The following is a 24,841-nucleotide window of genomic DNA, read 5'->3' as shown; positions in this document are numbered from 1 at the left end:
AGGTCCTTTACCCTTAGCAGTCTGTGGCAAAAAAGTGCTCTTGCCCCCAGTGAGATCCTTTATAATCTCATCCAAGGTGGCCCCAAACAGGCGATCCCCTTGAAAAGGGAGATTAGCTAAAGCTTTTTTGGAACCTTGATCCGCCGACCAGCACTTTAACCACAACACGCGTCTGAGGACCACTGCTGAAACCGATGCACGCCCTAACAAGGGAGTGGCATCCAGGGCGGCATCACAGATGAACTGTAGCCTTTGTATAATCTGCTCCAGCAAATCTGATACTGCCGGGGGGATACTTCTCCCCTTTAGGTCACGGCGTAACAATTTGGTCCATTCTGTCAATGTTTGTGAAACTAAACCAATGGCAACCACTGGCCTAAAGGTTGACCCTATCAGGGAAAAAATGGAGCGGGATTCCGCTTCCACTTTTCGATCCACCGGATCCCTAAAGGATGGAGCGTCCTCCAACGGGATAACAGTGGCTTTATTTAGTCTGGAAATCGGTGAGTCCACCACTGGTGGTACCGTCCATTTTTTAAGGAGGGATTCCTCAAACGGATAGCGCCTAGCAATGCGTTTGGAAATAGCAGGGGTTGGTTTCGGACGGCCCCATTCTTCTTTAATTAGATTACCAAAACATTTGGGCAAGGGAAAAACCTTCACCATTTTGGTAGGCTTGCTAGTACCAAAAGGAATTTCAGTGTCAGCTACCTCTGCCGGTGTAACCTCAAGATTTAAGGTTTCCCGGACAGACATAACTAGTGCTCCACCAACGCTTCTTCTTGCGCTATGGCGGAGGCAGAAACGTCCTCCTCACTGTCTGAGGAGACCGTACCCGAAACAGCAGCCCCAGAAGAGGGACCTGCAGCTGCAGTGACAAGCTCAGAATCCGTATCTGAAGTGTCAGATGAAATAGGGGTAGGCGGGGGTCGCTTTCTTGCCCCCCGTCCCTGACAGGCCACCTCCACCCGGGATACCAAAGACTCCAAAACTGCTGATAATGCATCAATCATAAGAGGGGCACTGGAGGGTCCTGCGGCCACCTCGAGGGGATCGGGTGGGGATACATGTGTGGCAGGGTCCATGATTAATCCAAGACACTTGCCAGCAAACAAAAAAAAAATTGCAAAGAAAAAAAGTTTTTTTTTTTTTAATCCCCCAGCGCAACAGCGCCCCTCAGTGTTAATTTCTTCGGACCCCACAGAGAGAGAGACCCCAAGGGCTCACCACCTGATGCACAGAAGCTTCTACCAAACTGCTCTCAGCGCTGTCCCTTACAGACAGGAAGTCTTTTGGATCGTTTTCCCGGGTAAAGGAGGCGGCTCCGCCCCTTTACACGCCTTCCGGCGCCTCCCCTGCTACTCCTCGAGTTAGCTGGTCATCTCCAAAATGGCCGGCCCCCTGCCGGAGACACGAGGCCACGCCAAGATGGCGGCCCCGCGCGACCTGCGGGAGGATGGCGGCGGCCCCTGTGGAAAGATGGCTACATCGTGCGGCCTGCGGAAGGCAGGCATCGGCCTGTGCGGCCTGCGGGAGGTGTGCGGCCTGCGGGAGGATGGTGGCGGCGGATGGCGGTAGTCCAGGCAACTGCAACCTTATGTATAAGGTAGGATCATATCACCCTCTTACATGGCCATCCTAACAGTAATGCCAGCCACTGACTTCAGTCATCTTTACAGTGCCTTCCGATAGTCAGCTCCCAAACCAAGCCTCCTGGTTCGTATTCACCAAATCACACTCAAGAGGGAGATCTGTGACACATGCTATAGGATAGAGGAGGGACCCAGGATCAAAAGGGTCCGACCATCCATAGGGGGGCCCGTGTCTATTCCCAAAACCTGACAGGGGAGAGGGGGAACATACTACTTACCATACCGGAACCGGCGGGCACCCCCTCCTGACAGAACCCCTCTCTACCGAGGTGGGGGGGCTGTCGACCAATACGGACGCCGCGACTCAGTTTCCAACTGGTCGTTGGCGTCCCGGCGAGACGTTTAACTCGCAGGGTCAGTCCCCGTCCAGTGGGACTATGTCGCGGCCGACCCAGCGCGGAGCTAGGGCCTGCACGCGCTCGTAGGCTGACTGGGGTGACCACTGGATCTCAACATCCAGCCCGTCGCCCAGCTCCAGCATAATTGCTTGAAGATCTCACAGGAACAACTGGAGAAAAAAGCTGCCTAAAAAAATTTTTTTCTAAAAAAATCTTGCCAGGACCAAAGATCCCAGCAAGGAACTTGGGTCCTTACTCCTAACTAGACAGAAAAAAACTAACATCCTGTAGCAGAGAGAGAGAGGATATACCCTCTGGGACTGCCCCTAAGGTGTGGCCAGAACATTTTTCCTTCTGCCTAGTCCTACTCCTGTAGAGGGCAGTATAACCCAATTTGATATTAATCAAGAGGACTGCGTCTGTCAATGAGCGACAGAGAAAAGGCATTTAAATGACTACTATGGGGAACATTAACTTTTCTTTACAAAGGATTTTAAAGATTAAAGCCAATCAGCAGTTAATGCTAAAATTACAGAAATGCTGCAGAAACAATCAGTGATGAAACGTGTGGCTACACTGGACGGTGTGCAGGGAGAGGATCACATAATGATTTAAAGGAAGCTTGTACCTTACAGAACCCTAAGAGTGAATGCAGAACACAGCTGTCACATTAGTCGCATGTACTTCCATTACTTGTTCAGGAAACACTCCACATAATTAGTGGTCAATAAGTGGACATTTACTGCTTTGTCTGGCCATTTTAGATTCAGCTCTGTACAGCTTTGTGCACCTGCTTCCATGACTCAGTGAAATTTTTCCAGCATTATTTTATTTATTTTTTTCAAACAATGGAATAAAAGAAAGCTTTATTAAAAAAAATGTGAGCAGTAATGCCAATGCACAGTGCCAGTTCAGAGAAAGTTGGTGTTTATTTTATTTTCTAAGCTTTTAAATTGTAAAAGTCCACTTGCAAAACACTACTTAGATTGTTGTACATCAAGCTGTTGGTATTTGGTGACAAAGTAGTGATTAGCATTAGTCTTAACTGACTGCTTCAATCAATGTTCATATGTGTGTATTAAAGCCTAAGTTTGCCTTATCCAAAAAAATAAAAATAAATCAGGACAGGGGATCTCACTTACCTTTGAGATGTGTCCCTTGTGCTGCTGTGTCCTCCATTTGCCAAAATTTCCCTCCACAGATGCTGGCACCTACCCCTCAGTCTTCTAGTGAAAGGATTTATGAATAGAAGGGGCGGACTTATGAATTATCAGCTCCTCCTCCATTCATACATCCTGTTTCATTCATTGAAGCTGTAGTAATGACTTAAATGAATGGAGCAGTTGGGCAGAAAGGTGGGCAAAGTCAGGCACTATTTATGAGTACCTATGACAGCCCATTAGATCTAATAACCCCCTCCGTGCCAGAAGATTATGGCAGTGGGGGTGGGGGGGCATTTGAGGGAAAGGATTTTGATTTTGGCCAAAGGAGTACAAAGCAGCATAAGGGACATATCTGTGCTTGGACACAGCTGATCATGTAGTACAGAGCCCCTGATTGGCCCCTTACCTCAATCTGTGATCAGCAGTGTCCTACAGATCACAGAGCACGCCGTCCGTTATATTAACTAGTCAGCCACGCTGCAGCTGTCAGCTATAGCACAGGGGGTTAACCGGTTGCCGACCGCCGCAAGTACATATACTGCGGCGGTCAGCCCCGGCCAGGCAAAGTGACGTATGGGTACGTCACTCGCATGTGAGCCAATAGAGGGCGAGCACGCGCCCGCCCCGGCTCGTTCGCGGGGAAGTCCGTGCGTGTGACCGGCGGACCCGATGTCCGCCGGTCACTCGCGATTGTCCGCCGTGAAGGGAGAAAGGCAGACAGCTAATGTAAACAAGCCGCCTGTCATTCTCCCCTGTGTAAGAATAGTGATCATACGGTTCTACTATGTAGGACCGTTGATCACTGTTCCTACACCAGTAGCCATGTCCAATCACAATTAGAAGGACGCCCCTAGGGACACACTTAACCCCTCCTTCCCCAATAAAGTTAACACCTTCCCTGCCAGTGTCATTTTGCAGTAACAGTGCATATATATAGCACTGATTACTGTCGTAATGTCACCGGTAACCCCAAAAGTGTCAAAAATGTCAGTCAAGGGTCCGATCTGTCTGCCGCAATGTCGCAGTCCCGAAAAAAAAAAAAATCGCAGATCGCCGCCATTACGCGTTAAAAAAAAAAAACACCAAAAATGACAGAAATCTTTCCCTTAGTTAGTAAACGCAATAACTTTTGTGCAAACCAATCAAAATACGCTTTTTGCGATTTTTTTTACCAAACATATGTAGCAAATTGGCCTAAAATGTTAAAAAATTTTGATTTTTACATTTTTTTGGGGGGAATTTCATATAAAAAAATTTGAAAAATATTGTTATTTTTGCAAAATTTACGCTCTTTTTTTGTTTATAGCGCAAAAAGTAAAAATTGCACAGGTGATCAAATACCACCAAAAGAAATCTCTGTTTGTGGGGGAAAAAAGGACATCAAATTCGTTTAGGTACAGTGTCGCACGACCGCGCAATTGTCCGTTAAAAAAAAAAACCCTGGTCGGAATGGGGGTAAAATCTTCCGGGGCTTAAGTGGTTAAAGTGGTATTAAACCCAAAAGCAAACATTTATTATATAGCAGCTTACACATTTTTCAGATGTGATGGCTGCATTTGTTCTCTTTGTAGGCTTTCTTTCTTCTATTTCATCTGGTAATCCAGCCAGTAAATCCGTTTTTCAAAAAGAACAAAATCTCCAGCATAATGCATCAGCTACAGAGTTGAGGAAAACCATTTTTACACTAGCATGGGTGCTTACAACGATCAGCTTTTATTTATGTAAAAGCTTTATCCCAAAAGGAAATAAAAATGCTTGCTGTAACTGGTTATAAAGTATTAGCTGGAGTTCGGCTTCAAATTGTATATTTACAAAATCTGCTAGTACATGTAACATTCCCCTTCCTCCCAGACTGACAATACTGCTGTCCAAAGGTGCCTCCTGTGCTCATTCATTCAGAGTGGGGGCACTAATGCAAGAGGAGTGTTACTGGACAGACCACCGGGTGAGGGGGGAAAAAAATCTAAAAAAGAAAAAAACTGATGCAGCCGCCACATTTAATGATTGTTAAGCTGCAATAGAATACATGTTTGGTTTTGGGTTTAATACTGCTTTCAATTTACATCATCTTAAAAATCATCCAATCCACCCAAATCTCAGTTCTCAAATAGGATGGGTTTACACTGGTGCGAACACAGACATCGCATGTGATTTGCACCACATTACTGTGCAGATTACATGCGATGTCTGTCCGATGCAAATTCTGCCATACTGTTTGTATGACTTATGGCTGAATTTGCATCACATTCAGACCAAAATGGTACAGGACCCTTTTTATGGTGTTCACACCCATGCAAACCGATTCCTGTACTATTTAACCATCTGCATTGCGATCTACGAATGGCGCTAGGGGTGTCATTAACTTTTTTACATTGACACCCGCAGATGTCAGTGTGAACCGGCTGCGATTCATGTGCGATGCGGGAACCCGCACAGGAGTCGCAGGATTTCCCACATCGCACCAGTGTGAACCCGGCCTGAAAATAAAATAATAGACAACAGGGTTAATGCTGTTAATGCTCCTAAACAAACCACCTAGGAGGATCCCTTTCTCAACAATCATCACTGCTTTGCCCAGACTTAGGCCCCTTTTCACACGGCTTTCCGATCCGGTCCGCCTGTCAGTTTTTCAGGCGGACCTAATCGAATGCTCCATGTACCTCTATGGAGCAGCGGATGTCAGCGGAGACATCTCCACTGACACCTGCTGCTATCCGATCTGTGAAATCCAGACGGATGGAAACTCTATTTTCCACCGGTCTGGAGGATCGGATAAGATCGGATGAAAAAGGACAGGTAGTCCGTTTTCATCCGATCTCCCATAGAGGAGAGCGGGGCTCTGACAGCTCCATCTCAACAAAGTAAGCAGAGACGGACCTGTCATCCGTCTGCTCAGCGGGGATCGGCGGATCAATCCCCACTGAGCAAAAAGTGTGAAAGGGGCATTTGAGAAATAAATATCCAGAAATTATGACGCCGTGGGAAAAAAAAAAAACGCTTTTTTTTTCTGGTAGGAATTAAAATTTTGGAAAAACTTCAAATGTGGAGTAGTTTTACAAATTGAAACTCATTTTATTACACTGGGAAGGTTAAATGCAATATAACGTATTCTGCTTGAAATAAAACTACAGCTTAATAAACTAAACTTGCTTTTTAAAAATTTATTTTTTATTACAAATAGAATAACAAGGACTGTATATGTTAAAAACATTTCAACTATACATGAGAACAGGTAACCACCCCCCCTTTCCCTTGTAACAATGTAAAAGATTCCTGCAAATATGCATTTTCTGCTATTGACAATGCTGATACAGAAGCATATATTGCTCTTGCAAGAGCTTGATTAACGTTCTCCTGATTTTCAGGTGTCATTTTATCTATAAATGAAGGGAACCCCCTTTCTCCTGATTGGATGATGGACTTTGAGCCAATCATGTCACACTGTTGTCTTAGCAAATGAGGGGAATCCAGGGCAGCTGAGACACTGCTGCAACATCACTGGATAAAGATGGGCCCAGGTTAGTATTAGGGGTCTGAGAAGGGCTGCTGCACACAGAAGAATTTTTTTATCCTATCTTTTTTTATCTGCGCTCCCAGCACGGTAGCTGGCAGGTTCCAGAAAGCCCCCGATGCATACTAGCGATTAGGAGCTTTCTAATCTGGGACAGCCAATCACAGTGTTCACATGACCCGCATGCCCGCCTCCCAGCCCTTCAAGGGTCAGGGGGACAGGGTTAATGTCTTTAAGGCTTTAGGGTGTTTTGTCATCCTTGTAGCATTTGGAAAAGAATATGTCTTCTTACAATATTTTCTAATTGCAGCTTTGTTCTCAGCAGGAAATTGCCCTGTAAAAATATTTCCAAACTCTAGATGTTGGTCACACCATTTTGCTTAGAGGAGGAAAAGAAAAAGCCATTTACTGAGCTGACTATAGGGAAACATTATGCTGTGATGGTGGAGAACATTAATAGGAATCTTTTAAAGGTTAAAAAAAACAAACTAATTTGTCAGACAAATTTACCCTTTTACATGTCAATTAAGTTTAGAAACTATCATCTACTGTATCCCAACAATCACCCAACCATAGGAGGTACAAGATAGATCACACAAGCAAACTAAACTGAAGCCTTTCCCCTGCAGTGTCCCCTAGTTGGAGAAATGCATATTTCTCTTGTTTGAGAACTGCATTGAGAAGTACAGTGTTACTTGAATTGTATTTAAGGATTTGCCTGTCCTCAGCTGAGAGAACTTGCAATGATTTAGGACTTTATATAAAGTCTAAGAAATCTTAAGTTTTTTAGACATTAAAGACCTTCATGTTATATAGTTTGAATACCATGCTATAGATATAGATATATTTATCCTTGTAAAATAACTTATTACACACTTCTTATTCTTTTCCAATTTTTCTTAAAAAAAACTGACTTTGAAAAAAAGAAAAAAAAAAATTTCCCCCAATTTTATTTATTTTTTTTTTTTTCCGGGCCTTCCCATCTCTAGCTCAGACATTCATGTTTACTGGAAAATTCTAAAAGCATCCTTCATTCCCATAACAGATACATTTTGTTTGTTGCTTAAACCCAAGCCGAGTTACCTTAGGAGATCTTTCCTGTTGATAATGGCTTTCATGTATTCTGAGAGCTTCTTCTGCATAAGTGCCAAGCGTAACCAGGCTCGACCTCTACCTGCAGGTGTCCTAGAGAAAAAAATAAATACATTTAAAATAATGGTCTTTAACAATATTAAATGATATGAGTATACCAATAAAATTAATAGCTGTCAGACAGTTCCGAAACGAAAATTCAATGCTTCCCAAGTACGATGCACTTAATAAAGATCCTATCACTGTTGTTCCCCTGTAAAAACACATTGGTTTACAATACAGCAATCATCTGTATTCCTAATGTTAAACTACTCAAAACCAGTGCTTTTTTTTCAGCAGCAAATGCGGGGGGGGGGTGGGGGGGGGAATATTGCAGTTCAGGCACCTTCAGTACTGATTGTACTATATAAAATGACAAAGGAGTGCTGGGATGTGCTGGAGGGTCTATTGATGCTGGCTGCTGGGGGATCTATTGTTGCTGTAGGACAGGCATGTCCAAAGTCCAGCCCGCGGGCCAATTGCGGCTCCTAGGCTGCTTTAATATGGCCCCACAGGTCATTTGGGAAAGTCTATTGTTATGGCCCCTGTGAATCCCAGAGCACTGCTCAGGACCACTGGGATCTCTGGATCTTTCAACGCCCATGTTACTTGTGAATACACTGTTAACATCCACCACCCATCCCCACCAGCTTTATATCCCTTGCTCAATATGGCCTCAGACTTAGCCTGATTAGGGAGCACTAAAAACACAAATAAATTTGGTGCTACTATGACAGGACCAGCGCTCTCTCCATGATAACTGGCATAACACCTGTTTAGATTTGTCATCCATGTGACGAAATGGAAAAGTATGCCATTTGCAATAAACTTTGCATAAAATAGTTAATTTGCATTTAATTTTAATGGTCCAAAAAATGTCAGGCAAAATGGTCGGCCCTCACGGATGTTCACTTTATCAAATCTGGCCCTCTTTGAAAAAAGTTTGGACACCCCTGCTGTAGGAGAACTATTTTTACATGGTGGTCTATTGTTACTGGTTTGCTGGGGGGGCTTATGTTCCTGGGGGGGGGGGGGGGTCAATTGTTGCTGGAAGATCGGTTGTTGCTGCTTAAGGTCTATTGTTGTTGGGTTGAATTTTTTTACAGGCGTCCATTGTTGCTGGTGGAGATTTATTGTTGCTGGGGTTCTATTGCTGCTGGCTGCATGGGGGATCTATTTTACTGCTTTTCTTGTTATAAATAACACATTCCATACAGACCACTTAGCACCACAAAATTATACTTGGCTCTGTGTTCTCTAAATGGGGTGGTATTGAGAGGTGGGTGGAATCAAGAAACGATGCTCGGAGATGGGTAGGGGGCAGAGACAAGATTTGACTCAGTAAGGGGGAGTTCCTGCACCTATTCTCTGAGGAAAAAAAACCCTGCTCAAAACCATTCTAAATATTTGCTAGGCAGGTCATAAATCTCCATAGTCATGGTGTGCTTAGCTGGCTTCACATACACATTAATGAATTACATTGCTACAGATTGATTGGACGAGGTGGAGAGGTGGGGCAGTGACATCCTGGACCAGAGTAAGCCTTGTTCAGGGCAACCGCTAGACACAGGACCAAGAAGCTAGTGGAGATGACTGGAGTAGAAGTGTCTACTACAATGATTTCTAGCTTCTATAGGGATCTCAGGTATGGTATAAGCATAGTTACATTGGTCCAAGCTGGATCAATGTAACTGTGTAAAAAAAATGCAGTAACTGTTCTTCTTCTACACTGCTCAAAAAAAATTAAAGGAACACTTTTTAGTCAGAGTATAGCATCAAGTCAAGTAAACTCCTGGAATTTTGATATGGTCAGTTAAGTAGCGGAGGAGGGGCGGGGGGGTTGTTGATCAGTTTCAGCTGCTTTGGTATTAATGAAATTAACAACAGGTGCACTAGATGGGCAACAACCAGACCATCTCAAAAACAGGAATGGTTTTAATGGTGAAGACCACTGACATTTTTTTCCCCTACTCATCTTTTCTGACTGTTTTTCACTAGTTTTGCATTTGGCTAGGGTCAGTGTCAAGACTGGTAGCGTGAGTCTATACCTGGACCCTATAGAGCAGTGGTTCTCAACTCCGATCCTCAGGACCCACTAACAGGCCAGATTTTAAGAATCACCTTGGGGAGATGCAGACTAGAATACTGCAATCACGGAGCAGCAAAATATATCACCTGTGATGTATTTCAGTTATCTTGAAAACCTGGCCTGTTAGTGGGTCCCGAGGCCCAGAGTTAAGAACCCCCGCTATAGAGGTTGCACAGGCAGTCCAACTCCTCCCGGGTGGCACATCAATACATGCCATTGCCAGAAGGTTTGCGGTGTCTCCCACCACAGTCTCAAGAGCATGAAGGAGATTCCAGTAGACAGGCAACTACTATGGGAGAGCTGGACAGGGCCATAGAAGGTCCTTAACCCATCAGCAGGACCGGTATCTGCTCCTTTGTGCAAGAAACAACAGGATGAGCACTGCCAGAGCCCTAAAAAATTACCTCCAGGAGGCCACTAGTATGAACATCTCTGACCAATCAGAAACAGACTTTATGAGGGTTGCCTGAGGGCCCAACATCCTCTAGTGGGCTCTGTGCTCACTGCCTGGCACTGTGGAGCTCGATTGGCATTTGCCATTGAAAACCAGGATTGGCAGGTTCACCCTGAACACATGTGACAGATGTGAAATGGTCTGGAGAAGCTGTGGAGAACATTATGCTGCCTGTAACATCGTTCAACATGACTGGTTTGGTGGTGGACCAGTGATGGTCTAGGGAGGCATATCCAATGAGAGAGGCACAGACCTCTACAGGCTGAACAATGGCACCTTGACTGCCATTAGGTATCGGAATAACCCATTGTCAGACCCTACACTGGTGCAGTGGGTCCTGGGTTCCTCCTGGGGCACGACAATGCCTGGCCTCATGTGGCGAGAGTATGCAGCCAGTTCCTAAAAGATGAAGGAATTGATACCATTGAATGAACCGCATGCTCGTCTGACCTAAATCCAATAGAACACCTCTGGGATATGATGTTGTGATCCATCAGACCGCCAGGTTGGGCCTCAGTCTGTTCAGGAGCTCAGTAATACCCTCTCCCAGATCTGAGAGGAAAAACCCCAGGACAGTATCCCTCTGTAGATTGATCATTTTAATTTCCATCAAACAATGTGGCCTCCTTTCATTCCTAACACATTACCCAGTCCATATCAGTATAGATATCAAGCATGATATTTTTCCGCATTGAGATCTGATGTGTTTTCAAAGTGTTCCTTAAATTTTTTTGAGCAGTGTATAATGTGTCTGTTGTATGAACTTTACTAGACTTAGAACTATGAGATTGAGGCCCCTATTTGATAGCTCTTCACTTCCTGATATTATATGTAGCAGGATTCCCAGCCGTTTTGCTGGATATGGGTCCCCCTGGGCCACCGGGTGCACCAAAAGTACCTTTGTGCATGTTTTTCCAAGTGTGAGCACTGAGACAATGACCAGTCCCGTATCTGTGGGTTTTTGTATTTATTTTGTAACTTGGATAGGATAAGGGATGAGTGGGATACTCCTTTGGCTCAAGTATATACAACTTAGCGGTGACACTGGAAAAATGCTGATTGGCACTGACTTGACGCTGGCTGGATGCCGGTCAATGCCAGTTAACGCTGGCAGAATGCCTGTTAACGCTGACTTGACTTGGGACTGCTCGCTCACTAAAGAAGTCCTCTTTAAGCTCCCTTAAGCACCCTTTGCTGAGGTAGCTACTAGTATACACTGCTGCACGCTTCAGGGCTCACATCCGCGCCCTCTCTCTTACTTGCTTATCTTCAGGGCTTAGACATAGGCACCTCCTTTCTAAGCCTTCTCTACTGGTTAGCTGGCTCCTGGATCCCTCTGACCTTCTGGAGTGGTCCCCTCTCCTAGGCAGACCCCTGGGCGGTTTCAAGTACTCACGACACTGGTTTTCCCCGAAGCTTCTGCCCAGCAGCTCCACTCGGTCCACAGCACTCTGGATCCCTCTCTGCAGCCCAGCTTAACCTTCATCCTCTAGGCCGACTGCCCAGGACACCTTCACTACCGCTGACAGGAGGAGAGAGCCGTCACTCTTCTCCTGGGACTCGCCAAAGATGCTGGGGTAGATACAAGCCCTGGAGTGCTATGGGCTAGGTTTCCTCCACTGTCCAACAAGAGCCCTCATTGGACACAGTGGGGAGACTCCCAAGACACAACAGTCACCCCCGGAAACACACGACAGCCTAGCTGAACAATCAGGCCCCCCTGATAAGCAGAGACAGGGCCTCCCTTATGGTTTTCCTAGCACCTACCTAGGAGGGTGCTACATATATTCTCGCTTATTATCTAAACAACATAAATACATTCCAAACCTTTTGAAGATGTACACATGCAACTACAAAGGATCACACTATAATAATAAAATAGAAAAATGCAACTCACTTGAGACCGGGAAGATCCTTCACACTAGCTGTGATTTCTGCTGCTTCAGGTACAAGTTTCTCTACTAGTTCGAGAGGGCCCCAGAAAGACTTATTCTGCCCAAGAAATGACTTTTTACCTAGCAAATAAGAGTAAAACACAAAAAGCATCCTTTTATAAAATGCTGCAGGACATTTCCTTGTGATACAAACACTTAAAGTGGTATTAAACTCTCTGCTTTAAAAACCAGCTGACAGGTAGTGTTTTCATAACAGAAGGGACACTAGAGGTCTCGCATGTCATAAATGCCCCCCCATGTCAGTGGGTAATTAAACCTGAGCCATGCATGCGAAGCTCAGACCGCATTTACGACCCACTTTGTATGCCGATGCGATGTGACTCGGGTTAACATGGAAGCACTGAGGACCAGGGCAAGCCGTAACAGTCAAGTGCCCGGAGGGTTTTGTTTGTAGGTAAGTCTCTCATAATGTACTAGTATGCGTTGTAGTACATTATGGCTTAAACCTGCAGGAGAGCACATTTATTTTCAGTTTATAGAGACTTTACTACTTCTTTAAAGAGGAACTTCATCCTAGAGGGGAAGTTTACATCAATCCCCCCCACCCTTTCTCTACCACACTTGGCACATTATAATTTTTTTTTGGGGGGGGGGGGGGTGTCTACCTAGTTTTGATAGGCACCTGCTTCCACGTCTGCTCCATTGCCTAAGGGATCCCAGCAGAAGTTTGGCCCCAGATCCCAGGAGGCTGCAGGACCATACACAAAGCGCAGACCGACTTATGCATGCGCTATTGGAAGTCGGGTGTGAAGCCACAAGGAGTCACACCCAGCTTCTCACAGTAAACATACTGGGGAACTGAAGACAGTATTTATAGGGGCTGACTTTCAATTTTTTATTTCTAGTGTGAAGATCCTCTTTTAACCACTTGCCGACTCACAGGCAGAGTAACGTAGGGCTACGTCGCTAGCTTGTGAGGGTCTAGGGAGCGAGCGCGCGCCGCCGGAGGCACGCTCCCGCTCCCGTGTGGTCACGGACCCCCCCCCCGCGCGTGAGACCGGCGGACCCGATGTCCGCCGGTTACTCGCGATCGTCGGGTGGAGAGGGAGAAAGGCAGGCGGCTGATGTAAACAAGCCGCCTGTCATTCTCCCCTGTGTAGGAATGGTGATCTACGGTTCTACTATGTAGGACAGTTGATCACTGTTCCTACACCTCAAGCCACAGCCAATCACAGTTAGAATAACGCCTCTAGGGACACACATAACCCCTCCCTCTCAAAAAAAGTTAACCCCTTCACTGCCAGTGTAATTTTACAGTAACAGTGCATATATATAGCACTGATTACTGCAGTAATGTCACTGGTACCCCCAAAAGTGTCAAAAATGTCAGTCAAGGGTCCGATCTGTCCGCCGCAATGTAGCAGTCCTGCAAAAAAAAAAAAAAAAAATCGCAGATCGCCGCCATTACGCGTTAAAAAAAACAACAAAAATGACAAAAATCGTTCCCTTTGTTAGTAAACGCAATAACTTTTGCGCAAACCAATCAAAATACGCTTTTTGCGATTTTTTTTTACCAAACATATGGTAAAAAAAACAAATTGGCCCAAAATGTTAAAAAATTTTGATTTTTACTTTTTTTTGGGGGGAATTTCTTATAAAAAAATGTGAAAAATATTTATTTTTGCAAAATTGATGCTGCTTTTTTGTTTATAGCGCAAAAAGTAAAAATCGCACATGTGATCAAATACCACCAAAAGAAAGCTATGTTTGTGGGGGAAAAATTTGTTTAGGTACAGCGTCGCACGACCGCGCAATTGTCCGTTAAAAGTCACGCAGTGCCGAATCGCAAAATAGGCCCTGGTCAGGAAGGGGGTAAAATCTTCCGGGGCTTAAGTGGTTAACTGAGTTTGGGTGTTTTTCCATATGCATATATCAGTAGTGGTAATTTAGGGATGGCCACCTTCTAAGCTCTGTATTAGGGATTGCTAATATCAATGTAAAGAACACTACAGATACACAAACAATAAGACCCCGTTCACATAGGGGCGACGCTACTTGCTGGGGCGACCTGTGAAGTGACCTTGGCGCGACATGCACGGACTTCATATCATTGAAGTCTATGCAGGTCGCCTCCAGGTCGCCCCGAAGTAGTACAGGACCCTTTTTCTAAGTCGGAGCGACTTGTGTCTCTCCTATTAGAACGGGTCCTGTGCTAATCTATGGCAGGCGACCCACCGCGACTTGTCAGGCGACCATGTTGCCTGACAAGTCGCGCTAGTGTGAACCGGGTCTAAAAGTACAATATTTTCTGTACAATCATCTTGTGTATGGATTAATGTTATTAAAGCACAACTTTACTCTCTCAGTCAAGATTAACTAATTTTAATCCCTATGCTACGCTAGAAAATAGATTGAAATGTATATTCTATTTACTTGTTTCAACCTGGAATGTATATTCTATTTACTTGTTTTAACTTTTTTTTTTTTTTTTTTTTTTTTTTATATTTCTTCAGTTGCTAAGCACACCCTTCTGCCTGCATGCATGAGCTAAGGGCAGATGGATTCCAGGAAGTAAATGCTACATTATCTGCCCTTATTCAAGATGGATAGGGCATGTTCACTGTATGCAGAATGAAACTCAGATTTATCAAAACATGGATGTGGCCAGAATGTCTGTGTACATGAACTTACTACCTACATGTACTATATAGTAGCTGTAATAGACAAACTTACAGAAACAGCATATCTAACAATTTCTCAACATTTGGCATGCCATTACAACTAGCCATACCTTTTAATCCATGCTTTAGACAGTGCTCCATAACCACAAAGAACTGCTGCAGAGGTGCATAGTCAGAGTCCAGGGTCCGCCCCAGATTAAGCGCAGACTCAATTAAGCCCTTTATACTTAATTTTGCCATGTTCATGAGATTCATACGTTCGTTGGCCATCAGGTAATTGGGATCTAGGGAAAAAAAAATAAAAAAAATTTAAATATGATGCTAAAATAAGTCTGAATATCATCTAGGTGCAAGGTCTGGATATTTAGAATATTTGACCCAGGCCATTGTGTGTGTCTGAACACATCTCTATAACATGGTGGATTGATGGGATTAGTCATTTATACAAGTAGGATAAGGATGCTCATGCTTGTGCTTTCTCTTCGTTCCACAAGAAGTGACAAGTGCCTTTCTAGCATCGGTTATTTTCTGTACCGCCGGAAAATGCTCTTATCCAGAAAAACTAAAACTAAATCAGCCACCACATTTAACAACTAGCAAACTGCAATACATTACAATTTTGTTTTTGGGTTTAGATATGCTATGACAGTCAACAAGAATGCATACTCTCCAGGGCCAGGGACAGAACTCAACTATTCAACCCAGTAAAACGCTTGATACAGGCAAGAGATCTTCGAGAACAAGTTATAGTTTGGATTTTCACCTCCCACTCTCTATCAGGTTTTATTTAAAAGTGCCATGATTGGGCTAGTTTAACAAAAAAACAAAGACAAGAAAATACGCAACAATTCCATAGCAGACAAAGTGTTCCCTATCTGCTGATAAAAGTAGTCAGGCAGGAGTCAGCTGATATTTGGCTGCAGTAGATTGCTGCGGGTCACTCCTCATTCATTAAATGTACGGATTACATTTCTGAAACACTAGCATGCCAAAGTAATAATGTGAATACAAAAGGGGTTTGTCTACCATTTTAACAGCATACAATGAACAACAGAGGAATTTTCAGAGTATTCACTTAACCAAAAGAGTTCAATATAGGTAGGAAAATGATCTCCACTACAGTAAACACTTGCAGTTGGTAAATGTGGAGTCAGCCCTACCCAGTTTTCTTTTGTTAAATTACTTAACTCACCTACTCTGCCATCTCCATTAACCACTTGCCAGGGTGGATCAGATTTAAATCATGATTTAAAACGCTAGTAAAAAGTCTTGATTTATATCAACTCGATTTAAATAATCGATTTAAAGCGGAGGTCCGGGCACAGAAGTCATTTTTCAAAAAACATACCCCCGGGACAGTCAGGGCTAGTACATTCCACAATGGCTAGCCTCTAATCTGTCCTGGTTCGCACTTACCTTTTAGAAGAAATACTCACTTATAAAATTTCTTCCACAGCGTTTCCATCTCTCTTGTGGGCAGCTGAAGCCGGCGCGGTCCTCTTCGGCGTCTTCTTCTGCGTCTTCTTCTCCCAGAATGCGCCTGCACCGGCCCCTCTCGTCACTTCCGGTGCGGCGCCGCATTCCTCCACAGCTTCTGGGCATGCCCAGAAGCTGTTTAGCAGGGGAATGCGACGGCACCGGCCCCGCTCGTCACTTCCAGGCGACGCCGCATTCCCCTGCTAAATTGATTCCTGGGAGTGATGACGTTCAGCTCCTAGGAATCAGTGCAAGCCTGGAAGAGACGACTGAGCCTCGGCACAGAGGGAGGAAGTGAAGACTAGGTGAGTATCTTCGATCTTCAATTACAATGTGAGTAAATAAAAAAAAAAAACCTAACTATCCAATTCCTTTTCAGGTGAAGGTGTAGAAGCGGACGGGCACAAAAAAAAATATCGATTTTGTGCCCGGAACTCCGCTTTAACATCATTTTGAAAGAGCAACTGTCATCTCTGTCCTGGATCGGCACCTCTTCTGACCTGCTGTTGACTCACCAACAGTTCCATTCACTTTAATGGGACAGCTGGTAATTTTGCAGTGACACGTGAGGGACGTGGCGGCAACAGGTGAGTGGATGCCCGCTAACAGGCACTGCCATGATGGATCTGAAATGACAGGTGCTCTTTAAGTGTAAAGACTCATTCTTGCTGGTAGTGTAAAATTGTGTGAATGCATCAATGCAGCTTGCAGAGATTGGATTCATTGAATGGCGTTTACCAAAAATTAAAATATTGCAAAATTTACAGCCTCATGCTACATAACTAAGCACCATTTCAGGCTGAATAAACTAAATTAGTAATGTATTTTAAATAGAAAACTATCTTTAGATAGATTTTTTTTTTACTCCAAAAGCATTTTATTCTAAATTAATTTGAAAAAGTAAAAAAAAAAAAAAAAGAATCAGAATAAAAAAGAAAATCTGATTTAAAATGTAAAAAATCCAATTTAAAAAAAAATGTATCCACCCTGTCACTTGCCCATGCATATTTTTGCAATACTGCACTTCGTTACTTTAACTGACAATTGCACAGTCATGTGATGCTGTACCCTTTTGTCCTTTTGTTCCCCACAATCAGGGCTTTCTTTTGGTGGTATTTGATCATCTCTGTATTTTTTATTTTTTGCGCTATAAATAAAAAAATAAAATCAACAATGTAAAAAAAAAAAAAAACTTTTTTTTCCTTTTACTCCATTTAGCACCTGCTGTATATTTCCCATCTGGCAAGAGCCGAGTAGACAAGACTTTCATAGAAGTCAAAATCTGATTGCAGCAGTGTGAACCTAGCCTAAAGCCTAATACACACAATGAATAAAATTAGACAAAAAATACTGCTTTCGGACCGATCGTACTATAATCTCACTGTTAGTACACAGCTTTCAAGAGCGGATTACAACAGCTCATATGAAAATATCCAAAGGAGCAAGCACAAAAAGGTTTCTTTTAACAGAACAAACGATTTTCATGTAATTAGTATGGTATTAGTACGAAATAAATTGTATGACTAAGACCACGCATGCTCCAAAATACATTACATCACTTCCGAAGTTGCATTCTGTCCTACAAGAATTTTAGTAGTTTAGTAATCTATTGGTTTATGAGATAAGACTAGCATGCAAAAAAAAAAAAAAAGATCATCCGATATTTTTAAGGGCGTTAATGAATGAATATGTGGATGATCGGCAGCAAAATATTAAAAGTGCTCTAAACACATACAGGAAAAGAAACAAGAAGCCCTACCCCACACTATATGGACTGTCGTATCTGCTTACCTTCTATAAGAACCTCATTCAGCTCAAATCCCAAGAAAGATGGCAGACTAGGATAAACAAGGTTAGAACGGCTGAGTTCGGACTTGGGTTTCATCAGAGAAAGAATGAAGTCTAGCACGTGAGCAGACATTACAGAACCAGTAGGGAGTCTGACTTCTGTTTCTTCTGGCTGGGAATTGATATAATTTATACAATTTATACAAGCCCTTTTGACTTGCCCCATCACTCATTGTAAGGAGACCTTTCTTCTTTAATTACACCCTTAGATAGCATTCATACAAATGGACATTGTTTCAATGTTCAAGGTGGGTGAATAATTACAGGCCAGAACACCAACAACTTTAACGTCTTAAATACTGTATTTAGGAATAGATTGCAAGCATGTTTTATTAAAACAGAAAAAATCGCTAGAAGTTTAAACAGACAGCCAAACAATAGTAGGTTTTATTTTCATTGAATCAGCCAATGCAATCTTGTTGGCTCCTTTATAAATGAGGCATATAAATAAAGTGGGATAAGCAATGTCAAAGGCCTTGCGTTAAATATTTTTAAATTATACATTATACATTATATGTTTAATAGATTAGGGAACTGATAAAATGGCCCTCTTTACAGGTAACCACTGATGGAAAATCAAAAATTTTACAACTGTCACTAGAACAGGAACAGAGGGGAATTGATTCAACCTATAGGGATACTTGTTCAACAAATATTTAAGAAGAGACTTTCACTGATTTGCTGTTGCTAAAGGCTCCCAACTGGACAGAGATAGCAAAAAAAAAAAAAAAAGGATTCTTTTAAAAATTATTTATTTTATTTTTTTAAGATAGCATTAATAGCATTAAACTGGCTCACTTAAAATCGTGATAAACTTCAGACAAGGAAAATCAGTCCATCGACTTGCAGTACAAACCAGGAAATATTGCAACTATGCAAAGTCGAAAAGTCTTTTTACTTTTTATCTGGCAAATCACTGAACACACCAAAGCTAGCTTGTACAGGTGCCTGCCATTTGCCACTCTGCAAAAATGCTAGATTTCGTATGTAGCCAGTACTGCATCTCAAACACCAGCTGCATGCTCATTTCCTACATGACTTACTCAAAGATACACCAGAGTTAAACTCAACAATTTAATATGAAAATGCACCAGAAAAGGCCCAGATTTTTTGTTTTACTTGACCACTGTTTGAGTACACCAACTAAATAGCTACTGAACAGCCAACTAAATAGCTGCCAAGAGCTTGGTGTAGAATAGCCACCTAACCACGAGCCTGTGTTTCTGGAAGCCAGAAATGTTCTACTGCACCCATCAAAGTCTCTTGGTGGTCTAATAATTCAGACTCCCCTTTATATCCACAAATTATTATTATTATTATACAGGATTTATATAGCGCCAACAGTTTGCGCAGCGCTTTACAATGTGATAAATTGTTCACTAAAATTGGCTTTCTAGCTTGTTTTAATGTATATTTTTCAGTTTCCAAGTAACCAGCAAGACCTGAAAAATAACATCTGCTACAAGAATATCTTCTGTATATCAGCGCTATTTGGCTGAATAACAGCCAGACGGTTTTCAAGACTGAAGCATAAGAAAACAAATGGAGATTCATCTACAATAATTAATCCCCATTTACAAATCATGTAGCGAAAAGGCGGATTCCCGCTCATGATTTTAAAAATTCAATTAACGTGCTTTGAACGGGTTTCCCCAATGCGCGTTTGGCATGCCAAAGAAGTTCATTGACCAAATTTTGGCCCTGAGCCAGGTGCATTTTTACACCAGTTCTGCCCATGATTTCTAATTGCTGAAGTGTGAATGACGCCCTATAATGTCAAGTGGTCGGTGTTTTGTATTACCATTGTAGCAATCCATTGCTACACAAGATCTTAGGGTATATGCACACTGGTAGTTTTAACTGTGCCCAAGGAACAGTTCACCCATTTGGTCCTGTGTGTTTGTGTAGTCTGGCTGCTCGGGATCGTGCCTGGGAATGGCTAAGTGTACTGTGCCTGGGTCAACTTGGAAGAGGTTGTCGTGAGCACAATTTTTGGTCTGGAACAGTTTGCTTCAGTGTGTGCGTACACATGCCTGAGGACAGCAACCACCGTGGATTACTGAGGCCCGAATGACATGTGTGCCCAGGAACATTTATTTTAAAGCACAATGTCAGCGCAGACCAGTGGGGAGAAGGAGCACAATCAAACTCAGGCATGGTTCAGTTCAGCTGGGACCAGTGTGAGTGCACTCTAAATTGACTAGGCATGTTCAGATCCCAGTTCAAACCCAGCTGAAGCTGTCACTGCACACCCCCCCCCCCCCAATCATAAGCAGCCAAGGCATTCTCTTCCCCGCAGTTGCATGTATACATACAGATGCAGGATAGGGGAGGTCTTGGCCGCTTATTATTGGCAGGGCGCAGTAGCAACTTCCTCATTTTGATTTCCACTACAGAGTTGTTCTTCATTTTGTGGCTGTAATAGGTCAAGCTTTCTGTTCTTAAAAAAACAACTCCAGACAAATTTTTTTCTAGTGTTGAAAAGAATAGGAAAGAGTTAGGACCTCTATACACTATTCTCTGGTGGATGCAAAATCTGGTGCAGCTCTGCATAGACAGCAATCACCTTCCAGGCACAGCTCCACCAGACTTTGCACTCTCAAGTTTTAATGAATCAACCCCAATGTATGGGTCCTTTCACACGGCCGCTCCGTGTGTCCGCAAATCATCCTATTTTTTTGCGGATGATTTGCGGACATAATGTAAATGAATGGCACTGCGGATGTCAGCGGAATACCATCCGCTGACATCCGATTTTCCTCCTTTCAGTTCTGTTCCGTTTTTTGGAATGGAACAGAACCCTATTTTTTCATCCGTGTAAAAAACGGAAAGGAAGGAAAATTGGATGTCAGCGGTGTCATCCGCTGACATCCGCAATGCCATATACTTACATTATGTCCGCATATCATCCGCAAATGATTATATATATATATATATATATATATATATATATATATATATATATATATATATATATATATATATTACCCAGATGGCTGCAACACTGCTGCAGCTGTTCCCTGTCGGCTCTTCCTCGAGATCAGAGCGCTCAAACACTGCTAATTGCCCAGTTTTTCTCTCTGCCCCCAGCAGAGAGCAGTGCCTGTCAGTCAGAAGCTATCTGCTCTGCCCCTCCAGTACTCACTGGAGCATTGAGATGTGGAGGGGATGGGAGCTGGCTCAAGCTATTAGCAGCATGCTGAGCCAGCTGTCCAGACATCTGGGTGGATCCCGACTGTAAAGTTGGGATTTTTCCAGAGCATGCACCAGCTGAGTAACGCTTTAGCCAGAGGTCAGCTGAAAATGGGTCACAGGATTGCACATACTGACATGTGACTGTACCAAGGTACACCTGTTCTGTGACCCAATATTTGCAGTGTGCGATTATCTGTGGCACTGCTGCCTCTAACTACTTGCCTCCGAAGATTTGGATTGAGATTTTGTGATGACACTACTGTGCAGCTACTGGTCTACTAAGTAAGGATGAGATTCAGGTTCCATGTGTAGCACCCTCCTAGGTAGGTGCTAGGTAGGTAAAAGCCTAGTGTCTCCATCTGCTTATCAGGGGAGCCTAATTGTTAGTTTTGCCTGTTGCATGTGTCCATGTGTGATTCATCTGGTCTGAGGGAGTGTCCCCACTGTATCCAATAGGGAAGCCTGTAAGACAGTGGAGGAAACCCAGCCAGTGACACAGGCTTTTGTAACTATCCCAGTGGGTTGGCACAAACAGTGGTGCATCCTGGGATAAAAGTCAAGGGCACATGTGACAGGGTGTCTTTGGGAGGGAAGCCAGGTCCCAGGAGGAGGGTGACAGCTGTCTCTCCTCCTGTCTGTTGTGGAAGGTGGTCACAGGCGGTCGGCCTAGTGAGCCAAGAGTGTGGTGCTGATCCAGGAGGTCCAGGAAGCTGACAAGTGGAGTTGGAGGCAGAGCAACCTTGGGAAAAACAGTGTCCATGAGTATCGGGAAGCTTGCCAGGGGTCTGGATCCAGCAAGTGCAATTCTCAGCAGTCCTCTAGGGGGCAGTGCTACATGTGCCATCACGGGTTCAAGGCAAATCCTGTGGGTCTAAGATTTGTGGATCCTCTGTTTATGCTTTTGCCTTTTGTTCACAGCATGAAATAAAATAAAAAAAAAGAAAGTGCAAGAATAGTGTGCTCAAAAGCCACCTCACATATAATTGAAGCCAAAGCATCCCTCATATATAAAAGTTAGGCCCACACCAGATAGGCCTCTTATTCCCGATTTAAACTGCCCTGCTGCTAGCCAATTTTACCCAGCCTATCCTCTTTGTCTTTTGTACATTTGGGCCTAGGCTTGCTCATTAAAATTGTCCTGCTGCTGAACAGTTTTACATCACTATATCTGAAGTCTTTTAATCTCTGTAGTAAAACACCTACCTGTACTCTTTGTCTCCATTTAAAATTATCCTAATATTAGCCAATTTTACAGTATTGTGCCATCTGTGGTCTCCAAATTCTTGTTGTAAAACACCTGTGTTTACTCTTTTTCCCTAGCACATTTCAGCCTATTTTCCCTCAATATAAAATATCCTGCTGCTGGCCAATTTTAAGCTGCTGTATTATCAGAAGCAAAAAAATAGCAAGAGAAGGGCGCACCAACCTAGCGCATTACCAAAAATAGATTTTATTCAAAGATAAAAACGTCAATGATTGTACTCACATACAAGCTGTGTACATAGGCATATCACGGCAAAAACAGATGTGATCAGCCGCCCTCAGATCCAATATGAAGAGCCAGTAGTGCGGGAAGACTCGGCAGCATGAAAGCTGGCTAACACGTTTCAAGGGAGAGCCCTCTTCTTCAGAGCCGAAATGATGCATTGGCCTGCTTTTATGCTGCTGGGTCTTCTCGCACTAATGGCTCTTCATATTGGACCTGAGGGTGGCTGCTCACGGCCTGTGGAGGGCAGCAAGGCTGTTGGTATTGATATAAGGTGTCTGTACCATACATCTCTAGACCTACCACTTGAGAGCAGGGGAATAACTTTGCGTATTATCTGCAGCCTCTGACTTCTTAAGGAGAGCTTGGTAGAAATTGGCCAGCAGGATGACAGTTTTTTCATCAGCAAAAACAAATATAGCCACAGTGAACTACTGACCAATTTCTGTCATTCAAACCAGGCCAACTACGATGGAAAAGCTGCTAATGAAAAGCCTTGAATGAATAAAATGGAGGTGCTGCTGTATGGAAGCCACACTTATTGTAAAAAAAAAAAAAAAAAATTCATATGCAAATATGTAGTGCCAGTATATATTATCTATATTACCACATGTACATCTTTCATGCATCCCCCCAAAGACAATCAATGTTGTCCTTCAAGCCACATGAAAAGTCTATTGCCCTGCTGTAATACATGTTTTTTTGCATTGCCAGTTTGCCCTAATGTTGAGAATTTAACAAAAAGATAGTCTTTAATGAACTTTATCTCCAAGTTCAGGTTTGCGATATTTTGAATATTTGGGGAACCCTTGATGTATCTAGCCCTGACAAATTTGCCCACTACTACTCCTGAAAGCTTTGTGGAGCGAAGGCCATACCTGTGGACATGTAGTGCAAAGTTCTTCCTACTCCTGTTTCAATCATGCTGTGGATCTGTGCTTCCTCCACCTTTTCATTGGAAACTGGCTGATATTTGCTCCATGTATGGGCAGCTTTAGAGTTTATATCCATTATAACATTTTTCTGAAACTGTTGATAAAATGTAACCTCAGAGCAATCAAACCATGGTTCAAACCTTTTAATAAAATCCTCTGATCACCTCATTAAACAGTTTAAGTAAATACTGCTGGTCAGGGTCAACTCCCATTTAATTTGCTTAAATTACATAATTATATAGTTGAGATGAACAAGAAAAAGGAGATCTTTAAAAGCTGAAGCTGTATATGAATGAACAGACCAAGCCTTGTAGCACCATATAAATTCTACAGCTAAAATAAACATAGGAGCTTAGGGAACTTAACAAGTGGCTGAGGAATTGGTGTAGGAAGGAGGGGTTTGGGTTCCTGGAGAACTGGGCTGACTTCTCAGTTGGCTACCGGCTCTTTAGTAAGGATGGGCTGCACCTTAATGGGGACGGTACAGCTCTTTTGAGGAGAAAGATGGCCACCAAGTTGGAGGGGCTTTTAAACTAGGAGACGGGGGGGAGGGCTCAGAAGTAGAATCAGTCAGGAGGGAGCAGAGGACTGAAGGCAGTTGTAGGGTCAGCAGCGACAGTAGGTCCACAACGTCAATCGGTAAGTCTGTGCGGGAGAACCTCAGACCAAACAGGAATAAACATAACCAATCACGTTTAACTTCCGTAAAACTAAGAGGGGTATATGCTAATGCCAGGAGCCTAGCTAATAAAATGGATGAGTTGGAAATGTTAGTTCATGAGGAGGACATAGACCTTGTGGGAATAACAGAGACTTGGTTCGACCCCTCACATGACTGGCTGGCCAATATCCAAGGGTATTCGGTGTACCGGAAGGACAGGATAGGAAAAAGAGGGGGAGGGGAGGGGTATGTCTCTACGTCAAGAACAATGTGAGGGTGATAGAGAGGAGTGACATTACGGAAGGGATGAGTATGGAGTTAGAATC

At 43.4% G+C, this 24,841-nt stretch overlaps 1 protein-coding gene across 7 annotated transcripts in view; it reads right to left on the bottom strand.

Moving 5' to 3' along the window:
• RUFY3 (RUN and FYVE domain containing 3) overlaps nucleotides 1-24,841 on the bottom strand; it is a 388,583-nt gene that overhangs the window by 60,943 nt on the left and 302,799 nt on the right. For all 7 annotated transcript variants that reach the window (XM_082258987.1, XM_082258991.1, XM_082258988.1 and 4 more), the window contains 3 exons: nucleotides 15,025-15,198; nucleotides 12,236-12,353; nucleotides 7,748-7,849 (listed from right to left, as the gene is read on the bottom strand). In XM_082258987.1, the coding sequence (XP_082115113.1) occupies nucleotides 7,748-7,849; nucleotides 12,236-12,353; nucleotides 15,025-15,198 (394 nt within the window). The remainder of the gene's footprint in view (nucleotides 1-7,747; nucleotides 7,850-12,235; nucleotides 12,354-15,024; nucleotides 15,199-24,841) is intronic.

This window comes from Pelophylax lessonae, assembly GCF_965119305.1.
Source record: "Pelophylax lessonae genome assembly, chromosome: 1".
Lineage (NCBI taxonomy): Eukaryota > Metazoa > Chordata > Amphibia > Anura > Ranidae > Pelophylax > Pelophylax lessonae.
Note: the sequence above shows the minus strand (reverse complement) of the source record. Positions and strands in the feature narration are given on the sequence as shown.